The sequence below is a fragment of the Rhinolophus sinicus genome, chromosome 16 (assembly GCF_057876585.1).
Source record: "Rhinolophus sinicus isolate RSI-liver-muscle chromosome 16, RSI-T2T, whole genome shotgun sequence".
Taxonomy (NCBI): domain Eukaryota; kingdom Metazoa; phylum Chordata; class Mammalia; order Chiroptera; family Rhinolophidae; genus Rhinolophus; species Rhinolophus sinicus.
Window position 1 is genome coordinate 76068999 of NC_142516.1, and position 18658 is coordinate 76087656.

At 33.0% G+C, this 18658-nt stretch overlaps 1 protein-coding gene across 4 annotated transcripts in view; it reads right to left on the minus strand.

The window, feature by feature from the left end:
- The window catches only part of ERCC6L2 (ERCC excision repair 6 like 2), a 141072-nt gene that overhangs the window by 81391 nt on the left and 41023 nt on the right, over window positions 1-18658 (minus strand). For all 4 annotated transcript variants that reach the window (XM_074330259.2, XM_074330256.2, XM_074330257.2 and 1 more), the window contains one exon: window positions 9924-10043. In XM_074330259.2, the coding sequence (XP_074186360.2) occupies window positions 9924-10043 (120 nt within the window). The remainder of the gene's footprint in view (window positions 1-9923; window positions 10044-18658) is intronic.

An 18658-nucleotide genomic window follows, 5' to 3' on the forward strand; every position in this document is an offset into this window, starting at 1 on the left:
AGACTGCACTGGGCCCCACAATGCGCCTAGTAGATAAGGCCACTCTAGTAAGACTGGGAGACATAGCAGTCCTACCTAATACATAGAAACAAACATAGGGAGGCAGCCAAAATGGGGGAGACAAAGAAATATGTCCCAAATAAAAGAGAACAAAACTCTAGAAAATGAACTAAACAAAATGGAGACAAGCAATCTACGAGATGCAGAGTTCAAAACGCTGGTTACAAGGATGCTTAGTGATCTCAGAGAGAACTTCAACAGAAAGATAGGAAACATAAAAATGGAGATAGAAAACATAAAAAAGAACTAATCAAAAATGAAAACAATAACTGAAATAAAGACTACATTAGAGGGAATCAACAGTAGATTAGATGAAGCAGAGGATTGAATCAGCAATTTACAAGATAAAGTAGCAGAAAACACCCAATCAGAACAGCAAAAAGAAAAAAAAAATCCAAAAAATAAATAAATAAATAGAATAAGGATAGTTTAAGGGGACTCTGGGACAACATCAAAAGTACCAACATTCTCATCATAGGGGTACCAGAAGAAGAGAAAGAAAGAAGGAGAAGAAAACCTCATCCCTCTCACCTTTATAGGCATACCTCATTTTTTGTGTGTTTGTTTTTGGGGTTTTGCGTGTGTGTGTGTGTGTGTGTGTGTGTGTGTGTGTGTGTGTGTGCTTCCCAGATATTGCTTTTTTACAAATTAAAGGCAAGACTTTCCACCAGCAGAAAGATTATGACTCACTTTATTGCAGTGGTCTGGAACCAAACCCACAATATCTGTGAAGTGTGCCTGTGTATCAATAACCTACCTATATTTACTCCCATATGTTCTGCCCTCCCACAGCTACCATGGATGAACTGTCCATGTTCTTATCTAAAGGCAAACCTTGAACATATACCATCACACCTACCACTTCTTGCCAACCTAAAGACAATGCTGGAGAAATCACCCACAGTCTTCCCCACATGATTAACTTTCCCTTTTTGATTGCCAACATCTATCCACAAGCAAACATGTTCTAGGATTTCCCAGAGTTAAAAAACAAAACAATACTAAAACATCTCTTCTTTAACCCTACATCTCTCTCTAGCTTTCCCTCATTATTTTACTTTCTTTATACCGGTAACAATGATCCTCATGAGTTATCAACTTATTGTCTCTACTGACTTTCCTCCTGTTCTTTTTTGAACTCGTGTAAGTGGGACTTCTGCCCTTACCCTCCAGCCAAAGCAGTCCTTGTCAGACTTACCAACAAATCTCTGTTTAGTCTTCATATGAATGTTTCTAAGTTCCACTGACCTTTCCTGTACCACCCCTAAGTCCTGCTGTTATCAACCATTTTAATATTTTAATGTTTTTATTTATCACTGTTCCACTACTCCTAAGCTATTGTATTTAGTAGGATTATACGCATGAAGTTAAGTTTCTTTTCTAAAGTTTTATACTTGTCCTACTTGATAAAGATGAACCAATTAACTATATTAAAAAATTACAGTTTAGCAACAAAAAAATAATACGATACTACTCTAAATCCTTCCCTCTCTTCTATGATATATTTCAGTGAGTCCATTTGTCAGTTATAAGTGTCAAATCTGTGACTGTTTGCAGAGAAAGAAGAAAAAAGACAGATTAACCTACTGAATGTGGGCGTTCCGTTTTCCCACCCCACCATCAAGCTTATACTATAAGTACTTTCTCGTCATATTTGATTCACCTAAAATACCTTTGCCTTTTGGCTCAGAGTTTATCCTATGATTTCCATTTTTCTTTTACCTTCAAATATAAAACTAAGGCTCTAAGACTAAGTCCAATTATAGTGTCTTCCCCCCACTTTTTGTATATTACAAGATGAAAATGTTGGGTCCAAAGTCCATCTGAGCACTTTGAGCAGTCTTCCACTTGAGTGGGTCATTCATCAAAGGTGCATGAATCTAAAGATTTCTAGAAACAGCCCTTAGAGTCCAGAACAGGTTTAAAAGTTAATACATGTCTTACAGTCGTTATTGGTCTTCAAAATTGTGAAAGGTAAATCAAATAGTTCAGTAACTCATTTTAATACTAAAAGAGGTCAGAGAACTGAGTTATGCTATTTGCAAAGTCCAGAGAAAGTATGTAAGAACTTAAAGTATTTACTACCATGCTGTAAATAATATTTCATTTAATAAGCCTTCTTAAGCAAAGGAAGCCAAATGATAAAATGAGAAAAGCAGTGTCCAACTGCTAAGTCACACAAAGAAATTCCATTTTTTATTTTGAACCTAAAGAACAATTTTAAAAACTAAGTCTGAAATACAATACAAATAAAATTAAAAACTGCTCACTTAAATATTATTAAAATTAAGAGGCCATGCTTAATAGTGCAATTAAAGAATGCTGAATTATTTTTATCTTTCAACAAATCAATTATTGAAGCACATGCTTTTAAAGTTTGATTCTTCATGCACTATGGCTTTAAAAAAATGATGTGGTATGGACTGTGACAAGACACCTAAAGATGTTTCACGTGTGATGAGTTTTGTAGTCGAAGGTAGTTATAGTATTAGCAACTAGCATAACCATTATTGAGCATTTACTGTGAGCCAACGACAATGCAAAGAAGTTCACTCACATTAATATAGAAACTTTACATTGCAATGTTATAAAGTAGAAATATTTAGTATTTACTTTTTAGAGATAAAAAACTAAGGTGTAGAGATGTTAAATAACATATGCAAGGTCATACTGCTATTAAGAGGCAAAGTAAGTATTTGAGCCCATATCCATCTAATTCCAAAACTCTTAACCACCACGATACAACATCATGTTAACACCTTAAGTCAGAAAGCCCATGATCTTGAGACACGGAACTTTATTTACCACTGTAACTCCAGTACTTTGTATGGTGCTTAGAAAACAAAGGTGTTCAATTGATAAAATAATAAATGAAACCATGCATGCCAATGCCAAGGTAGGAATAGCACTGTATATTCAGAGGACAATGACAGACCAACAGAGTTGAAACAAAGATTTCATATAGGAGGAAGTGAGAAATCAAAGTGAAAAATAAAATGTACCTTCACAGAGAGAAATTACACACCATAAAATTAGAATGTTTGCTATATCGTTAACCCTTGAATACCAGGTTTGAACTGCATGGGTCCACATCTACGCAGATTTTTTCCAATACATATGCATATACAGTTAGCCCTCTGTATCCCTGGGTTTCAGATCTGTGGATTCAACCGATTGTGGATTAAAAAAAACAGTATTTTGATATACAGTTGGGAATATGCAGGGTTGACTACATGCACTATTCTACACCATTTTATATAAAGGCTTGGAGCATCTGTGAATTTTGGTACCCACAAGGGGTTCTGGAACCAATCGCCCATGCACAACAAGGCACAACTGTATAGCAAATGTATAACTGAACAACAAAGTTCTAAAGAATATTCCTTGCAACAACCTCCACAATCTTAATTCTTTCAAAAATGCCCAATCTAATTTATACCCTATTGTGCATAGTTGCTAACTTTTCCTTTGATATGCTGTGGCTATTTTATATATGGGAATTTTAGTTTAGAATCCACTCTAGTCATCCAAATCTAGAATCCCAATCTTTTTTAGAAAACAGCATAATAATATTACCAAAACTTGACATTCTATCCTAACAGAAAATTACAGGTCAATATCACTTATGGATAGCAAATCAATAAATATCAAATCTTACAATTAAGCAAGAGAAGTTAATAAGATATGGGAATGGTAACAAGTAAAATTACAATTATCTGCAGAAAAGATAAGTAAATCAACTAAATGAACAGTAAATCAACTATTATAAACAGTAAAAGAATTTAAAAAGTGGGATTTATAAAATATATGTGGCTTTAATATACACAAAAGCACAACCAGTTAGAAAATAAAATTTAGATAGTAATATTTTAAAATGAATTTACTATGATTCATTTTCATAAAGACTGAATTCCAATCTTAGCCTAAATCTAAAGAATCATTCCAAGAATTAACACTGGAAATGCATAGTTTGTGTCTTTTCCTTTAGGAATTTATTATTGGTGCAAAACATCTATTTCACTCATTCTTAGATGATTTATTGAAAAGTTTTAAAATATATATGAGATGTATCATATCATACCTCAAACACATACCTCAAACCTACCACTCCTTAATTTATAAATTCAATTCATTAAAAGGATATTTTCAAGGAGTTCCAACATTCATTTTATAGGATTCCAGTGCAATTATGGCACTAGCAAATTAACATAAAGGAATTTATTTCTTCTCTAGCTACTTCATAGACTGTCTTTGAAAAATGCACAAAGTTTTAAATGGATCAATATAAATTTTTCTTTTAAGAATTTCACCACACAAAATTATAATTTTTGTTTTAATTTACTTCTGGGGCGTACTGTAGGATGTCACTTATAATCTCATTAAAAACTTTCTTTATGGAACAGTTGAAATGATTAGCTGTTTTTTTATTTATTGATGCCAATGAAACAATAATAACAAAAATAAAAATAAACCAATAATACCGTAGTAGTAAAATGCCTGGAACGGTGCTACAAGCAGGTCAAAACAGTGTGACGGCACATGAGAACTGACATACTTGAAGAACTGAGGAATCTATTGTATACCTGTGTGAGGGAATACTTCAAAAAAAAAGTAAGTTTTCCTCGAGGGAACTTAAAAATGATAAAAACAACAATAACAAACAAACAAACAAAAAACCTCAAAAGAGCTGAGGCAGTTGAAAGGACTGGATCATAAAAAGGAATGGCACTTTAAATGTAAACGGACTAAATTCTCTAATCAAAAGACATAGAGTGGCTAAATAGATTAAAAATAAACAAAAACAAACAGAAAAAAAACCCACCACACAGAAGACCCAATTATATGCTGCCTACCTGAGACTTACTTCAGCTTTCAAGATATAGAATGAAAGTGAAGGGATGGAAAAAGGTATTCTATGTAAATGGAAATCAAAAGAAAGCAGGGTTACCTATATTTACATCAGAAAAAATAGACTTTACCAAATACTTTAAACCAAACACTGTAACAAGAGACAAAGAGGCTCATTAGATAATTATATCATCGAGGATATAACAATTTTAAGTATTTATGTACTCAACATCAGAACACCTACCTATACAAAGCAAATAATAATAATACACTTGAAGAGAGAAAATGACAGCACTATAATAATAGTAGGGGACTTCAATACTCCACTTTCAACAATAGAAGATCATCCAGACAGAAAATCAGTAAGAAAACATTGGACTTATACTACACATTAGAACATATAGAACTGACAGACATATATATAGTACAATCCATTTCTTAGCAGCAGAATACATATTCTTCTCAAGTGTACAAGGAATATTCACCAGGACAGATAATATATTAGGCCACAAACAAGTCTTGATAGATTTAAGAAGATTGAAATCATATCAAACATCTTTTCTGATGACAATGGTATAAAACTAGAAATCAATTACAAGAGAAAAACTGAAAAATTAAAAAATATGTGGAGATTAAACAATTTGCTTTGACCCACAAAAAGTGGGTCAAAGAGAAATAAAATAATATCTTGAGATAAACGAAAACGGAAACAACACATCAAAACTTACAGGGTGCAGCAAAAGCAGTTCTAACAGGAAAGTTTAGAGATAAGGGCTCACATTAAAAGAAACATCTCAATAAAACAACCTAACTTTTCAACTCAAGAAACTAGAAAAAGAAGGACAAATTAAACCCAAAGTTAGTAGAAAGAAGGAAATAACAAAAGTCAGAGTGGGATATAAATGAAACAGAGGGTAGAAAGACAATAGAAACGATTAATGAAACTAAGAGCTGCTTTTTTGAAAAGATAAACAAAATTGACAAACCTTTAGCTAGACTAAGAAAAAAGAAAGAAGACTGAACTAAATAAAACTAGAAATGAAAGAAAAATCATTATGACTGACAACACAGAAATACAAAGAATCATTAAGAAACTACTATGAACAATTATATGCCAACAAATTAGATAAACTAGAAGAAATGAATAAATACCTAGAAATGTGCAACCTACCAAGACTGAATCATGAAGAAATAGAAAATCTGAACAGGCCGACTACTAGTAAAGAGATTGAATCAGGAACCAGAAAATCTCCCAACAAAGAAAAATCTAGGACCAGATGACTTCAATGGTGAATTCTATCTAACATCTAAAGAAGTAATACCAATCCTTCTCAAACTCTTCTAAAAAATAAGAGGAGGAAGACTTCCAAACTAATTTTATGAGGCCAGCATTACCCTGATACTAAAACCAGACAAGGACATTGCAAGAAAAGAAATGTACAGGCCAGTATCCCTGATGAACATAGATACAAAATTGCTCAACAAAATATTCACAAATGGAATTCAACAGTACATTAAAAGGATCATACACCACGATCAAATGGAATTTATTTTTGAGATGCAAGGATAGTTTAACATGCAAAACAATAAATGTGATGCATCATATTACCAAAATGAAGGATTAAAATTATATGACCATCTCAATAGATGCAAAAAAAAAAAGCATATGATGCAAAAAAAGCATTTGACAAAATTCAAAGTCGTTTAATGATAAAAAACAAAAAAACAAAAAATACTCTCAACAAATAGGGATTAGAAGAAAAGTACCTCAACATAAAAAAGGCCACATATGACAAAGCCACAGCTAACATTATACCTAATGGTGAAAAGCTGAAAATTTTTCTTGTAGGAGCAGGGACAAGATAAAGATGCCCACTTTCACCACTTTCACTCAACATAGCATTGGATATCTTATCCAGAACAATTAGGTAAGAAAAAGAAACAAAGGCATCCAAATTGAAAAGGAATAAGTAGAGGGTGGCCTGTTAGCTCAGTTGGTTAGAGCGTGGTGCTAATAACTCCAAGATTGCTGGTTTGAGCCCCACATGGGCCACTGTGAGCTGTGCCCTCTTAAAAAAAAAAAGAAAGAAAAGGAATAAGTAAAATTGTCTCTTTTTGTAGATGACATAATATATATAGAAAACCCTAAAGACTCCATTAAAATGTGTAAGAACAAACAAATTCAGTAGAGTTGGTAGACACAAAATCAATATAAAATACTAGTTGTGTTTCTATATACTATCAATGCACTCCTTGAAAAAGAAATGAAAAAAACAATGAAAAGAAATGGCAGAGTAATTAATTAAAGAAGGAACAATTATCTTCAGAGAAGCTGATTCTAGCATCAGTACTCCGTTCCCTCTACACAAAGTACTGTGTATAGTTTTCTAAAGCAGTAGAATTATTTTAGAAGAATTCTACAGTGAGTGTTGGGGCTGAGGGGAGTTCTTGTGGGGACAGAGTCCCAGAGAGTGGTTTCCAGGCTCTCGGCCTCACGTGGGGAGGTGCTGGCTCAGGTAGTGAATGACCATCAGCTGTGACTGGTTGGCCATCAGCTGTAACCAGTTAGCCAACTGGCTACTGATGTAACTGCGGGGCTGAGTTGATTGGTTGGTTGGCAGGCAGAGAACTGAATGGAGGACTGCGAATGTGTGGCTACTACTGCGTGTATCTCGCCCAGCTGCCAGAGAGGATATAGTGGTATAACTCCCCTATTTATGGCTCCGTGGGTGTTCCTCTTTGGCCTAGCCATATCCTGCGTTCTTATGTGGGGAGCGGGACCAGAGCAGGCCGACCAGCATGACAGTTCTGAATTTCATGAATAAAGAAAAAGTCCTCAACACTTTCAAACAAAAAGAAAATTTCCTTTCCAAGGGAAAAGGCCAGTTCAGCATTGGATCCTCATCTGCAATATGGAGAGACAGAAGACAGTAAAATCATTCCTATTAAACCTTAAAAGAAAATTTTGAACTTAGAATTCTATACTCAGACAAATGTGAATCCAGCATGAGGGCAATATACAAGCACACAAAATTTATGAAACAATTAACTGAAGTTGTTAAACAAGCAAAAACTGGTACAAACACAAGAAGAAATGAAAAAGCTGAAAGACATAGCCCAAAATTTTAACACACACACACACACACACACACACACACACACACACACACACACACATATCTCCCTCAGGACTTAACTGCTTAAATAGACCAAAAAATAAAATTTAAAGAAACCCAGTATTAAGAATTTTAACAATACACTTCACAAGCCGCATTAAATAGCAAAGGCCATATTATTTGATGTAACAAAACTAGGAACCAACAACAAAGTTAGCCCTCCCAGAACTCCCCACCCAATAATATCCATTCACTTGGAAAATTTAAAACTTCCTTTTAAACAGTACTTGAGTAAAAGAGAACAAAAACTGAAGTCAGAGATAATTTAGAAAAGAATGATGAAAAGACTACATATCCAAAATTATGGAATTCAGCCAAAGTAAGTACTCCAAGGAACATTTATAGCCCTAATGGAATTAATTAGAATACAATAAAAGATTAAAAATACAGTAAATGAATTAAGAATTTAACTGAAGCAGGTAGAAAAATAGCAATGCATATTACAGCAAGAAATTTACTTGTGTGGAGAGAGACAGGAAGGAGAAAGGGAGGGAAGGAGACAGGCAGGGAGGGAGGTAGGGAGGTAGGGAGGGAAGAAGACAGGGAGGGAGGAAGGGAGGAAAAAAAGGAGGAGAGAGGCAGGCATTAGTGTCAATTAAGGTTGCTACTAGCATATTTCATCACACCCTCAAATGATTTTCTTTACTTCTCTCTTCTCCCATTTTTGTTCTTTGTAAAATGTTTTAAATATTTTAAAATATTTAAAGTATTACTTTACCTATATTTTCTCTCTCCTCTCTCTACTAATTGTCACAAGTGATATATAAAACACATGTAATCTCTGCACTGACATTTAGAAGCAAAGAACAACTGAATCCAGGGCTAAAAACAGTATTTGAACTCTTGAAGACTTAGAACACATTAAGAATCATAGTGTTTTTTAGGATCAAATTGAATTTGACACTCAGGATCCATTTATGCTATTACAAATAATAAAGTGAATTTAAAGTAATAATTATAATGCCTTAAACCAATAAATACTCTCAAAAATGTTCACTTCAGCTGCTAATGAAACACAAAAGTAAACCTTGACTTCTCAGCAATCTTACATACCTATAAGACTATTTTAAAATTTGTGGAAAGTAGTTTTCATTACCATAATATAATAAAGGTTTCATAGAATCACTTTCTGTATTTCTATCGTTTCCTAGATGCTGAGGAATATGAAAGTCAGACACGTAAGTATAGAACACTTTTTTTGCATTTCATTATTTTGTTAGAAATTTTCTATTTTTTAAATAAAAAGGTATTCCGGTATAAGATATTTATAAACATACATTTACGAAGGAGAAAGCTGACGTATGGACATGAATAGCATTCTCAGTCACATGGGCAGAAACAGAAACAAGTCTAGCTAGACATTAGTCTTTCTGATTCCAACCTCAACATTCTTTGTATAAGAAGAATTTGTTTAGTATTTTGGGGATGGAGTCTACTAAGCAACTTTATTGATGATGTGCCTCTGCTACCAATATCTACAACTGTCTCCTTTTCATTCTCACATAAATAAAAATATAATGAACTTCAACTGCCTTTACATACACATTCATGGATACTTAAATAAATTAGTCAAAGTAAATCATATAAATCTAGTGAAGCAAAAGATTGAAACCCCAAAACAAGTTCAAGCTGAAATTGTATTTTGCCATTCTGAGAGTCAGTCATATTTAACTTGAGGAAGAAACTCATAATCCTTCAAAAATTAGATCTACAAAACAAGTATTTTAATATTTTTAAAGTCTTATGTTTTAAATTTATACTATAATGTGTGATGTTTAAAATTTTCTATACATTCTTGCAATATCGGCTTCATGAGTTGCATACTTTAAGATAGCTTACCTTTTTTGCCATAGAAGGGGGTTCTTTTTTCAGACTTCTTAATAAAAACTCTGGCATGTTATTTTCAATATCCTCACGAGTTCCCTTTTTATGCAAAACTGCAGCCAAAAATGAAATAACCTGGGGGAAAAAAATATTTTTCAATTAATGTGTATAACATATCATGATGGACATTACTTTATTGCTTACATGACTACCACAAACACTAATATTGGTTTTCTTTATTTGTATTAACAAACAAATGTATAATATACATGTTAACCTTGATTACAGTGAAAGAAATTTCCCACCTTGCCATTTCTTCCATGATTAAGTTCTACCTACTCAATGAATTATTTCTTTATCTCATCAGCTGGGACATTATCTTCTTATTTGTTTCAATCCATGGAAACTAACTCTTCATATTCTCTATTAGAATAAACTGTGCACATTCTTTTTTTCCTTGCAAAAAATAAACTCCATCAGGGAGTAATATTTAGCTAATAAATTTGTATACTTATTTATACAATAAATATAGGTGGAATAATGTTATTTTAATGTAGACCAAGATAATTCATCAACATACACACCATTAAAAAAATCAAGTGAAAAAAATAAACAGACATAGAAAAAAAGGAAAGACAACCTCAATTAATGAAGAGAAAGAAAAGTTAATCAGTTGGACTTGGGTTCAAATTTCAGGCTTAGTTACTTGGCACCTATGTGAACTTGGGCCAGTTAGTTTTAACCTCTTTGAATAACTGTGAAAATATGTTAAAATGTGACAGTAGTAAAATAATACTGGCAGAGTTGTTTTAAAGATTCGAGGGGTAAAGTATGAGATATCCATATTGGGGGAAAGAATTGATCATTACTTTAGAAAAATAAATTATATAAATATTAAAACCTAAACAGAAAATGAGAGAATTAGCAAAGCTATAGGAAAGTAGTATTTTTAGCATGGGTATGGATACCTATAATATGAATCCCAAGTGAAAGCAGAAAAAGAATGGTGCAGTAGAAGTATTTGAAGAGATAAAGGTTGAAAACTTTAAAAAACTGACCAAAAAAAATCAAGCCATGTATTCCAGATCCACTAAGAACATCAAGCCAAAAAATAAAAAATAAAAATTTTTAAAAAACACAAGTATGTGCTTTATAAAAAAAAAAAAACTATGCAAAATTTGAGACATTAAAAAAAAAAAAATCTTAAAAGCATCCAGAGGAAATAAAACATGACCTATAAAAAAGCCACAATTCGACAAACGACTTTGACTTTGCAGCCAAAACCATGGAAGACACTACAATAGAATGATACTTTGAAAGTGCTGAAGAAAATAAAGGCAATCTAGTTCTATAATCAGTGAAAATATCATTCAAGAATAAAGATATTTTCAGACAAATGAAAACTGAGCCAATTTATCCCCAAAAGAGGCACACTAAAAAATAATAACTAAAAGATGTTTTCAGGCACAAGGAAAATGATCCCATTTATATATAGACACTCAGTGATGCAGGGGAAAATTAAGAGCAACGAAAATGATAAGTATATAGAAAATATAAATGTATACTGACATTATGAAACAATAATGCTAATTAATAAATTATTTTGTTGGGATCAAATAACAGAAGAATTTTAAAATATAACAATAAATTTGAGTCAGAAAGGGCACATGTAGTTGATATTCTGAGGTCCTTATGCTGTCCAGGAGGAAATAAAAGCACTAATTAACATTAGATTTTTGACAAATCAAGCATATCTGTTGTAATCTGTGGGGAATTACTAGAAGAATAATGCAAGAAATAAAAGTTAACAAATCCACAAGCACAATGGTAGATTTTGAAATAATTCACTAAGAATAAACAATCAGTAAAGATACAGACTATTTAAATAACATGATTAGCAAACTTGACCTAATGAACATATGATAGAACACTGCACATGGCTGATAAACAGTTTCATTTAAAATTTGTGTATTATGTGCTGTAGAGTCAGCTCTGACTCCTGGTGACTCCACGAACAAGTGACGTCCGCAGTATCCTGTCGTCAACAGCCCTGCTCAGCTCCTGTAGACTCACACCTATAGATTCTTTTATGGAGTCAATCCATCTCATATTTGGTCTTCCTCTTTTCCTGCTGCCTCCTGTTTTCCCCAGCATTACCGTCTTTTCCAAAGGAGCCTGCCTTTTCAGGATGTGCCTGAAGTAGGACAACTTTGTCAGTTTTGTCATTTTTGCCTCCAGCAATGTTTCAGGCTTAATTTGCTTTAGGCCCCATTTGTTCATCTTTCTGGTGATCCAGGGTATCCACAGAGCTCTCTTCCAACACCATATTTCAAATGAACCAATGTTTTTCCTATCAGCCTTCTTCACTCTCCAACTTTCACATCCATACAGAGTACAAGGGTGTAGATGATCTTAGCCTTAGTCACTAATGACACATCTTTGCTCTTGGTGATCTTTCCTAATTCTTCCATTGCTGCCCTTCTAAGTTGGCCTTCTTTGGATTCCTTGGCTGCAGTCTGCATTTGAATTGATCACTGAACCAAGATAAGCAGACTCTTTAACAATGTCAATGTCTTTATTGTGTATTTCTTCTCATAATTTTTGTCTTCTTGATGTTTAAATGCAGTCCTGCTTTGGCACTTTCTCCTTTCACTTCTATCAGAAGTCAGTTCAAATCATTGCTACTTTCTGCCAGTAAGATGGTGTTATCTGCATAGCTTAAGTTATTGATGTTTCTTCCATCGATTTTCACCTCCTTCATCTGAATCTAGCCCAGCTTTTTGTATATGTTCTGTGTACAGACTAAATAGGGAGTTAAAATGCACTCTTGTCTGACACTTTGCCTACAGGAAACCATTCTGTCTCTCCATAGTCTGTCCTGACAGTGGCTTCCGGTCCACGATATGGGTTATACATCAGGACAATCAAGTGCTGAGGCATGACCATTTCTTTCAGAGCAACTCATAGCTTTTCATGATCGATGCAGTCAAAGGGTCTACTGTAGTCTATAAAATATAGACTAACCTTCTTCTGACATTCATTGGAGCATTCCAGTATCACATGAAATATTTACGAAAGTTGACATGCCAGATCATAAAGCAAATTTCAATAGACAGAAATCATATACAACATGTTGTTCTATTGATCACAATGTAAGAAACTAGAAATAACAAAAATACAAGCAGAAAATCCCTAAATGTTTGGAAAGTAAGGAATATGCTTTAAATAAGAACTCACAACGGAGATCAGAAAATAAATTGAATAATAATGAGTAATAATTACATATCAAACATGTGGAATATACCTAAAGCTATGTCTTAGGGACTTAAACGCATGTATTAGGAAAGAAGAGAGGCTGCTAACCAGATAACTAAGAACCTATTGCAAACATTTATAAAAATAACAGAAAACTTAAAAAAATTAACAAAACACGAAAACATGCAATAAAAAGGATCAACAAAGGCAAATGATCATTTTGTGAAAAGATTTAAAAAGCAATAAACCCCTGGAAAAACTGATAAAGAAAAAAGAGAACAAATTTACTGTACCTTACTGTTCCTGACAAGACTTGGAAAAGCAGGAGAGATATTCTGCATCAGTTTGCAGTTCACTGCAAATCTTTTACATTAAGGCAAAGATTGAAAACATGTTTAACCACTAGCAATCAAGCCACAGGCCTTATTTCATATGTTTCCTCAACTGTACAATGAACTATTCTCATGAAAAATGGCTAAAGAAATTATATTTTGTTCTATTGCTAGGGTAAAATAAACACATTTGTGTCCAACTGAAAAAAAAAAAAGAAAAAAAGAAAAAAGAGAAACTAAGAGAAGAGGCAAACACACAAAAAAATACATATAGGACATAATAATCAATGTTATGCCAAAAACTGTGAAAATTTAGGTGAAAAGGAAAAACAGAACTTACCAACCTTATCAAAACTAACACTAAAGGAAACAGAAAATTTACATATTCATATGTAACTATTAAAGAAATCTAAATTCAAAATTATACTCCTTCCACAAAGAAAACTAAGAGTCAGATGGTTTCACCGACAAAGTCTACCAAATATTTAAGAAATGTATAATGCCAGTCTTAAGCAAATTATTCCAAAGTTTAGAGAAAGGAAGAAATGTTCTCAACTTATTTTAGGAGTTCAACATGATAAGAAAATTGGACAAAAATATTACAAGACAAGAAATTTACAGATCAATTTCTCTTACTTATAAAGAAGCATAACTCTTAAAATACTAGCAAATGGAATGCAGAAATATAAAAAAGGAATATACACCAAAACCAAGTTTGATTGATTCTGGGAATGAAGTTTCGTTTTACCTTCAAAATTTAGATATTAGGTATTAAGTAAGCATTACAGATATTATACTTAGCTTTCTTCACTCTTACTTTCCTTAAAATAAGAATAGGATGACCTATTTCATTACAAGATACCTATATTTTACATGAAGTGGTACATTAACTTTTAGTAAATTGTGAAAAGTTAACTGTATATTTTTATCACTCGAGCAACCACCAAAAAAAAACAATGAAAAGAAAAATAGTTATAAAGTCAATAGAAGAAACAAAATGGAATTCTAAAAAATATCCTATCAATACAAAGCAGGCAGGAAAGGAGGAAAAGTAAAACAGAAAATAGTCTGTCCAAACAGAAAACAAATAATAAAATGGTATGTCCAAATCCAAACAAAACAGGAATTACATTAAATATAAATGGACTAACCAATTCAATATCATAGATTGTCAAAATGGATAAGAGTTGTGTACAAGAGACATACTGTAAATATAAAGACATGGCTTGAAAAAGACATACCATGCAATCAGTAAGCAAAAGAATACTGGAGTGGCTATCTTAATATCAGATAAAATAGATTTCAAATAATATTACCAGGAACAGAGAGACATTTCATAATGATGAAGGGTTCAATTCATCAGGAAGACATAACAATCATAAAGGTTTATGGCCCTAATAACAGAGCTTCAAAATACATGAAGGCAAAATTATTAGAATTAAAGAGAGAAATAGACAAACCCACAATCATAGGATAGGATTTTAACTTCCCTGCCAGCAATTAACAGTAAAAAAATAGAAAACCTGAACATTATCAATCACCTTATCACCTTGGTCTGTAATTGATTTTATAGACTATATCCAAGTGTAGACTACATATTCATTTGATATGCACATAGTATGTTCAATAAAATGGGCCATAAAAAAAAAACTCTCAATAAATTTTCAAAATACTGAAATCTTACAGACTAACTACTGTGAAATTAGAAAAAACTAATGATGATATACCTAGGGAAAAAAATAGGTAAATAATGGCAAATGAAATATACACTTATAAATAACCCAAGGATCAAAGGGGAAAAAATCACAAGGAAAGTTAGAAAAAATTTTTGATTGCATGGAAATTAAAATATAACACATAAAAATGTGTGGGATGCAGATAAAGTAATGGTTGAACATAAATCTAAAGCATAAGAAGGTAAGTATGAAATTAATGACCCAAGGTTCTAACAAGCTAGAAAATGAAGAGCAAAATACATCCATAGTAAGCAGAAAGAAAATAATGGAGATAATTGCAGAAATCAGTGAAATACCAAAGAGACCAAACAATAGAGAAAATTAACAAAGCTAGAAGCTAGCTGGTTCTTTGAAAAGATCAACAAAATCAATAAACCTCAAGGCAGCTGAATCAAGAATAAAATAGAGACTATACAAGGAATCCATTAGGAATGCAGAGAGGTATCCCTCAGACCCTACAAACATTAAAATAATAAAGGAATATCACAAATAACTTTATGCCAATCAATAGACAACTTAGATGAAATGGATAAATTCCTTGAAAAATACAATTTATCAAAACTGACATAGCAAGAAATAGATAATCTGAATAGCCTCATACCGTGTTTCCCTGAAAATAAGACCTAGCTGGACAATCAGCTCTAATGCGTCTTTTGGAGCAAAAATTAATATAAGACCCAGTCTTATTGTACTATAAGAGCCGGTGTTACATAATAAGACCTGGCATGATATGACATATGATATGATATGATATGATATGATATGATATGATATGATATGATATGGTATGATATGATATGGTATGATATAATATAATATATATGATATGATATAAGACTGGGTCTTATATTAATTTTTGCTCCAAAAGACACATTAGAGCTGATTTTCCAGCTAGGTCTTACTTTTGGGGAAACACAGTATCTATTAAAGTAATTGAATTAATCATCAAAAAATCTTCCTTTAAAGAAAACTCCAGGCCCAAAAGATTTCACTAGTAAATTCCATCAAATATTTAAGGATAAAAATTACACAAACTCTTTCAGAAAAGTGAAGAGAAAGATACACTTCGCAATTTATTTTATGAGGTCTACATAACCCTGCTACCAAAACCGGATAAACATATTATGAGAAAATTATACACCAATATCTGTAATAAATATAAATGTAAAAATTCTTAAAATATTAGTTAACTGAACCCAGTAATATATAAAAATAATACTTCATTACCAAATTGGGTTTACCCCAGGAATAAATATTGGTTAAACATTAAAAAAAACAGTCAACATAAATCACACTGATTCATATATTATGTTAACAGAATAAAGGAGAAAAAAACATGATTATCTAAATAAAGGCAGAAAAATTATTTGAAAATTTAATACACGTTAACTATTTAAAAATTCCAGTAAGTAAGTAGGACTACAGGGAATATCCTGTATCTGATAAAAGATACTACAGAAATCCTATAGCTAATATACTTAATGTTAAAATATTGAATGCTTTCTCCCTAAGATCCTAATGAGATAAAGATATTACTCTCTCATTTCTATTCAAATTGCATTAGGGTCCTACCTAACCAGTAATGCAGCCAAAAAAAAAAAAAAGAAATAAAAAACATAAAAATTTAAAGGTTAAGCTGCCTGTATGGATGACATAATTATTTATATAGAAAATCCTAAGGCATCTACAAAACAACTATTAGAATAAGTGACAAATTTAGCAAGGTCAATATACAAAAATAAAGTTGATATTTATATACAGAGTCCCCCCTTATCTGCAGGGGATATGTTCTAAGACTCTCAGTGGATGCCTGAAACCACAGATATACATAGGTAGATAGATAGATAGATAGATAGATAGATAGATAGATAGATAGATAGATAGATAGAGACTGACTCTCTCTCTCTCTCTCTCTCTCTATATATATATATATATGTATGTATATATGTATATAAACAAAATGATGTTTTTTCCTATACATACATAACTTTTCTCTTAAAGGAAGCACTTTATGGCTTCAGTTTGGCATATACAAATTGCCAGCAGCACTACTCTTGAGCTTTAGGGCCATTATGAAGTGAAATAAGGGTTACTTGAACATAAGCACTGTGATACTGCAACAGTCAATCTGATAACCAGCATGGCTACTACTAACCGGCAGGTGCCATATACAGCATGGATACTAACCTAGACAAAGGGATGACTCATGTCCTGGGCAGGACAGGGCAGGATGGCTCAAGATTTCATCACAGTACTCAGAACAGTGCACAGTTTAAAACATATGAATTGTTTATTTCTGGAATTTTCCATTTCATATTTTCAGACCATGATTGCCATACAAGGCCTGACAGTTCAGTTCACAAATTTGCCACCGTGCACTTACATTGGCAGCACTGTACAAACAGCTCGGTAAGGTTTCGTAACCTTGGTATATCCATGTCCCACAGCTGTGTTCGTGTCGACGTGTGGTGGTGTCTCACTGAGTAGCGTTCATTATTGTTGCATGTTTTTGTGTGTCCTTGCGAGAATGTCTGAGCTTGAATTAGAGCAATGAACAAATATTAAATTTCTTGTTAAACTTGGCAGGGATGGAAGTGAAATCAGGGACATGTTAGTCCAAGTTTATAGGGATAACACCATGAAGAAAATGGCAGTGTACACACAGATTAAGTGTTTGTCTGATGAAGAGACGTCAGGGCGGCCAGTAATGAGCAGAACTGACAAAAGCATTGCAAAAATTCATCGAATTGTGTGTCCAAATCGTTGGCTTACTGTAAGAAGCATAGCAGACCAAGTAAACATCGACAGAGAAACAGGAAAATCTTAACTGAAAATCGTGGCATGAGAAAGGTGTGTACAAAAATGGTCCCAAAGGAGGTCTTGCATTACAACAGTGCACCAGCTCACACGGCACTGTCTGTGAGGGAGTTTTTAACCAGTAAGTAAATAACTGTATTGGAACACCCGCCCTAATCACCTGATCTGGGCCCCAATGACTTCTTTCTTTACCTGAAGATAAAGGAATATTGAAAGGAAGACGTTTTGATGACATTCAGGACATCAAGGGTAGTATGACGACAGCTCTAATGGCCGTTCCAGAAAAAGAATTCCAAAATTGCTTGAAGGGTGGAGTAGGCGCTGGTTTCAGCGCATAGCCTCCCAAAGGAGTATTTTGCAAGTGACCGTAGTGTTTGATATTCAGCAATGAGGTATGTAGCACTTTTTTTAGGATGAGTTCGCAAACTTAATTATCACACCTTGTAGGTAACTAAAACTGCAGATAATGAAACCAAGAATGAGGGTAAACTACTGTACCACTAGCAAAAAATTGGAAAATTAAATGAAAAGTATTCTACTGACAATACCATCAAAAATAGAATTAAGAACGATTATTTTCTATTTCTTGCTGCATCAGTTTTGTGAGTGA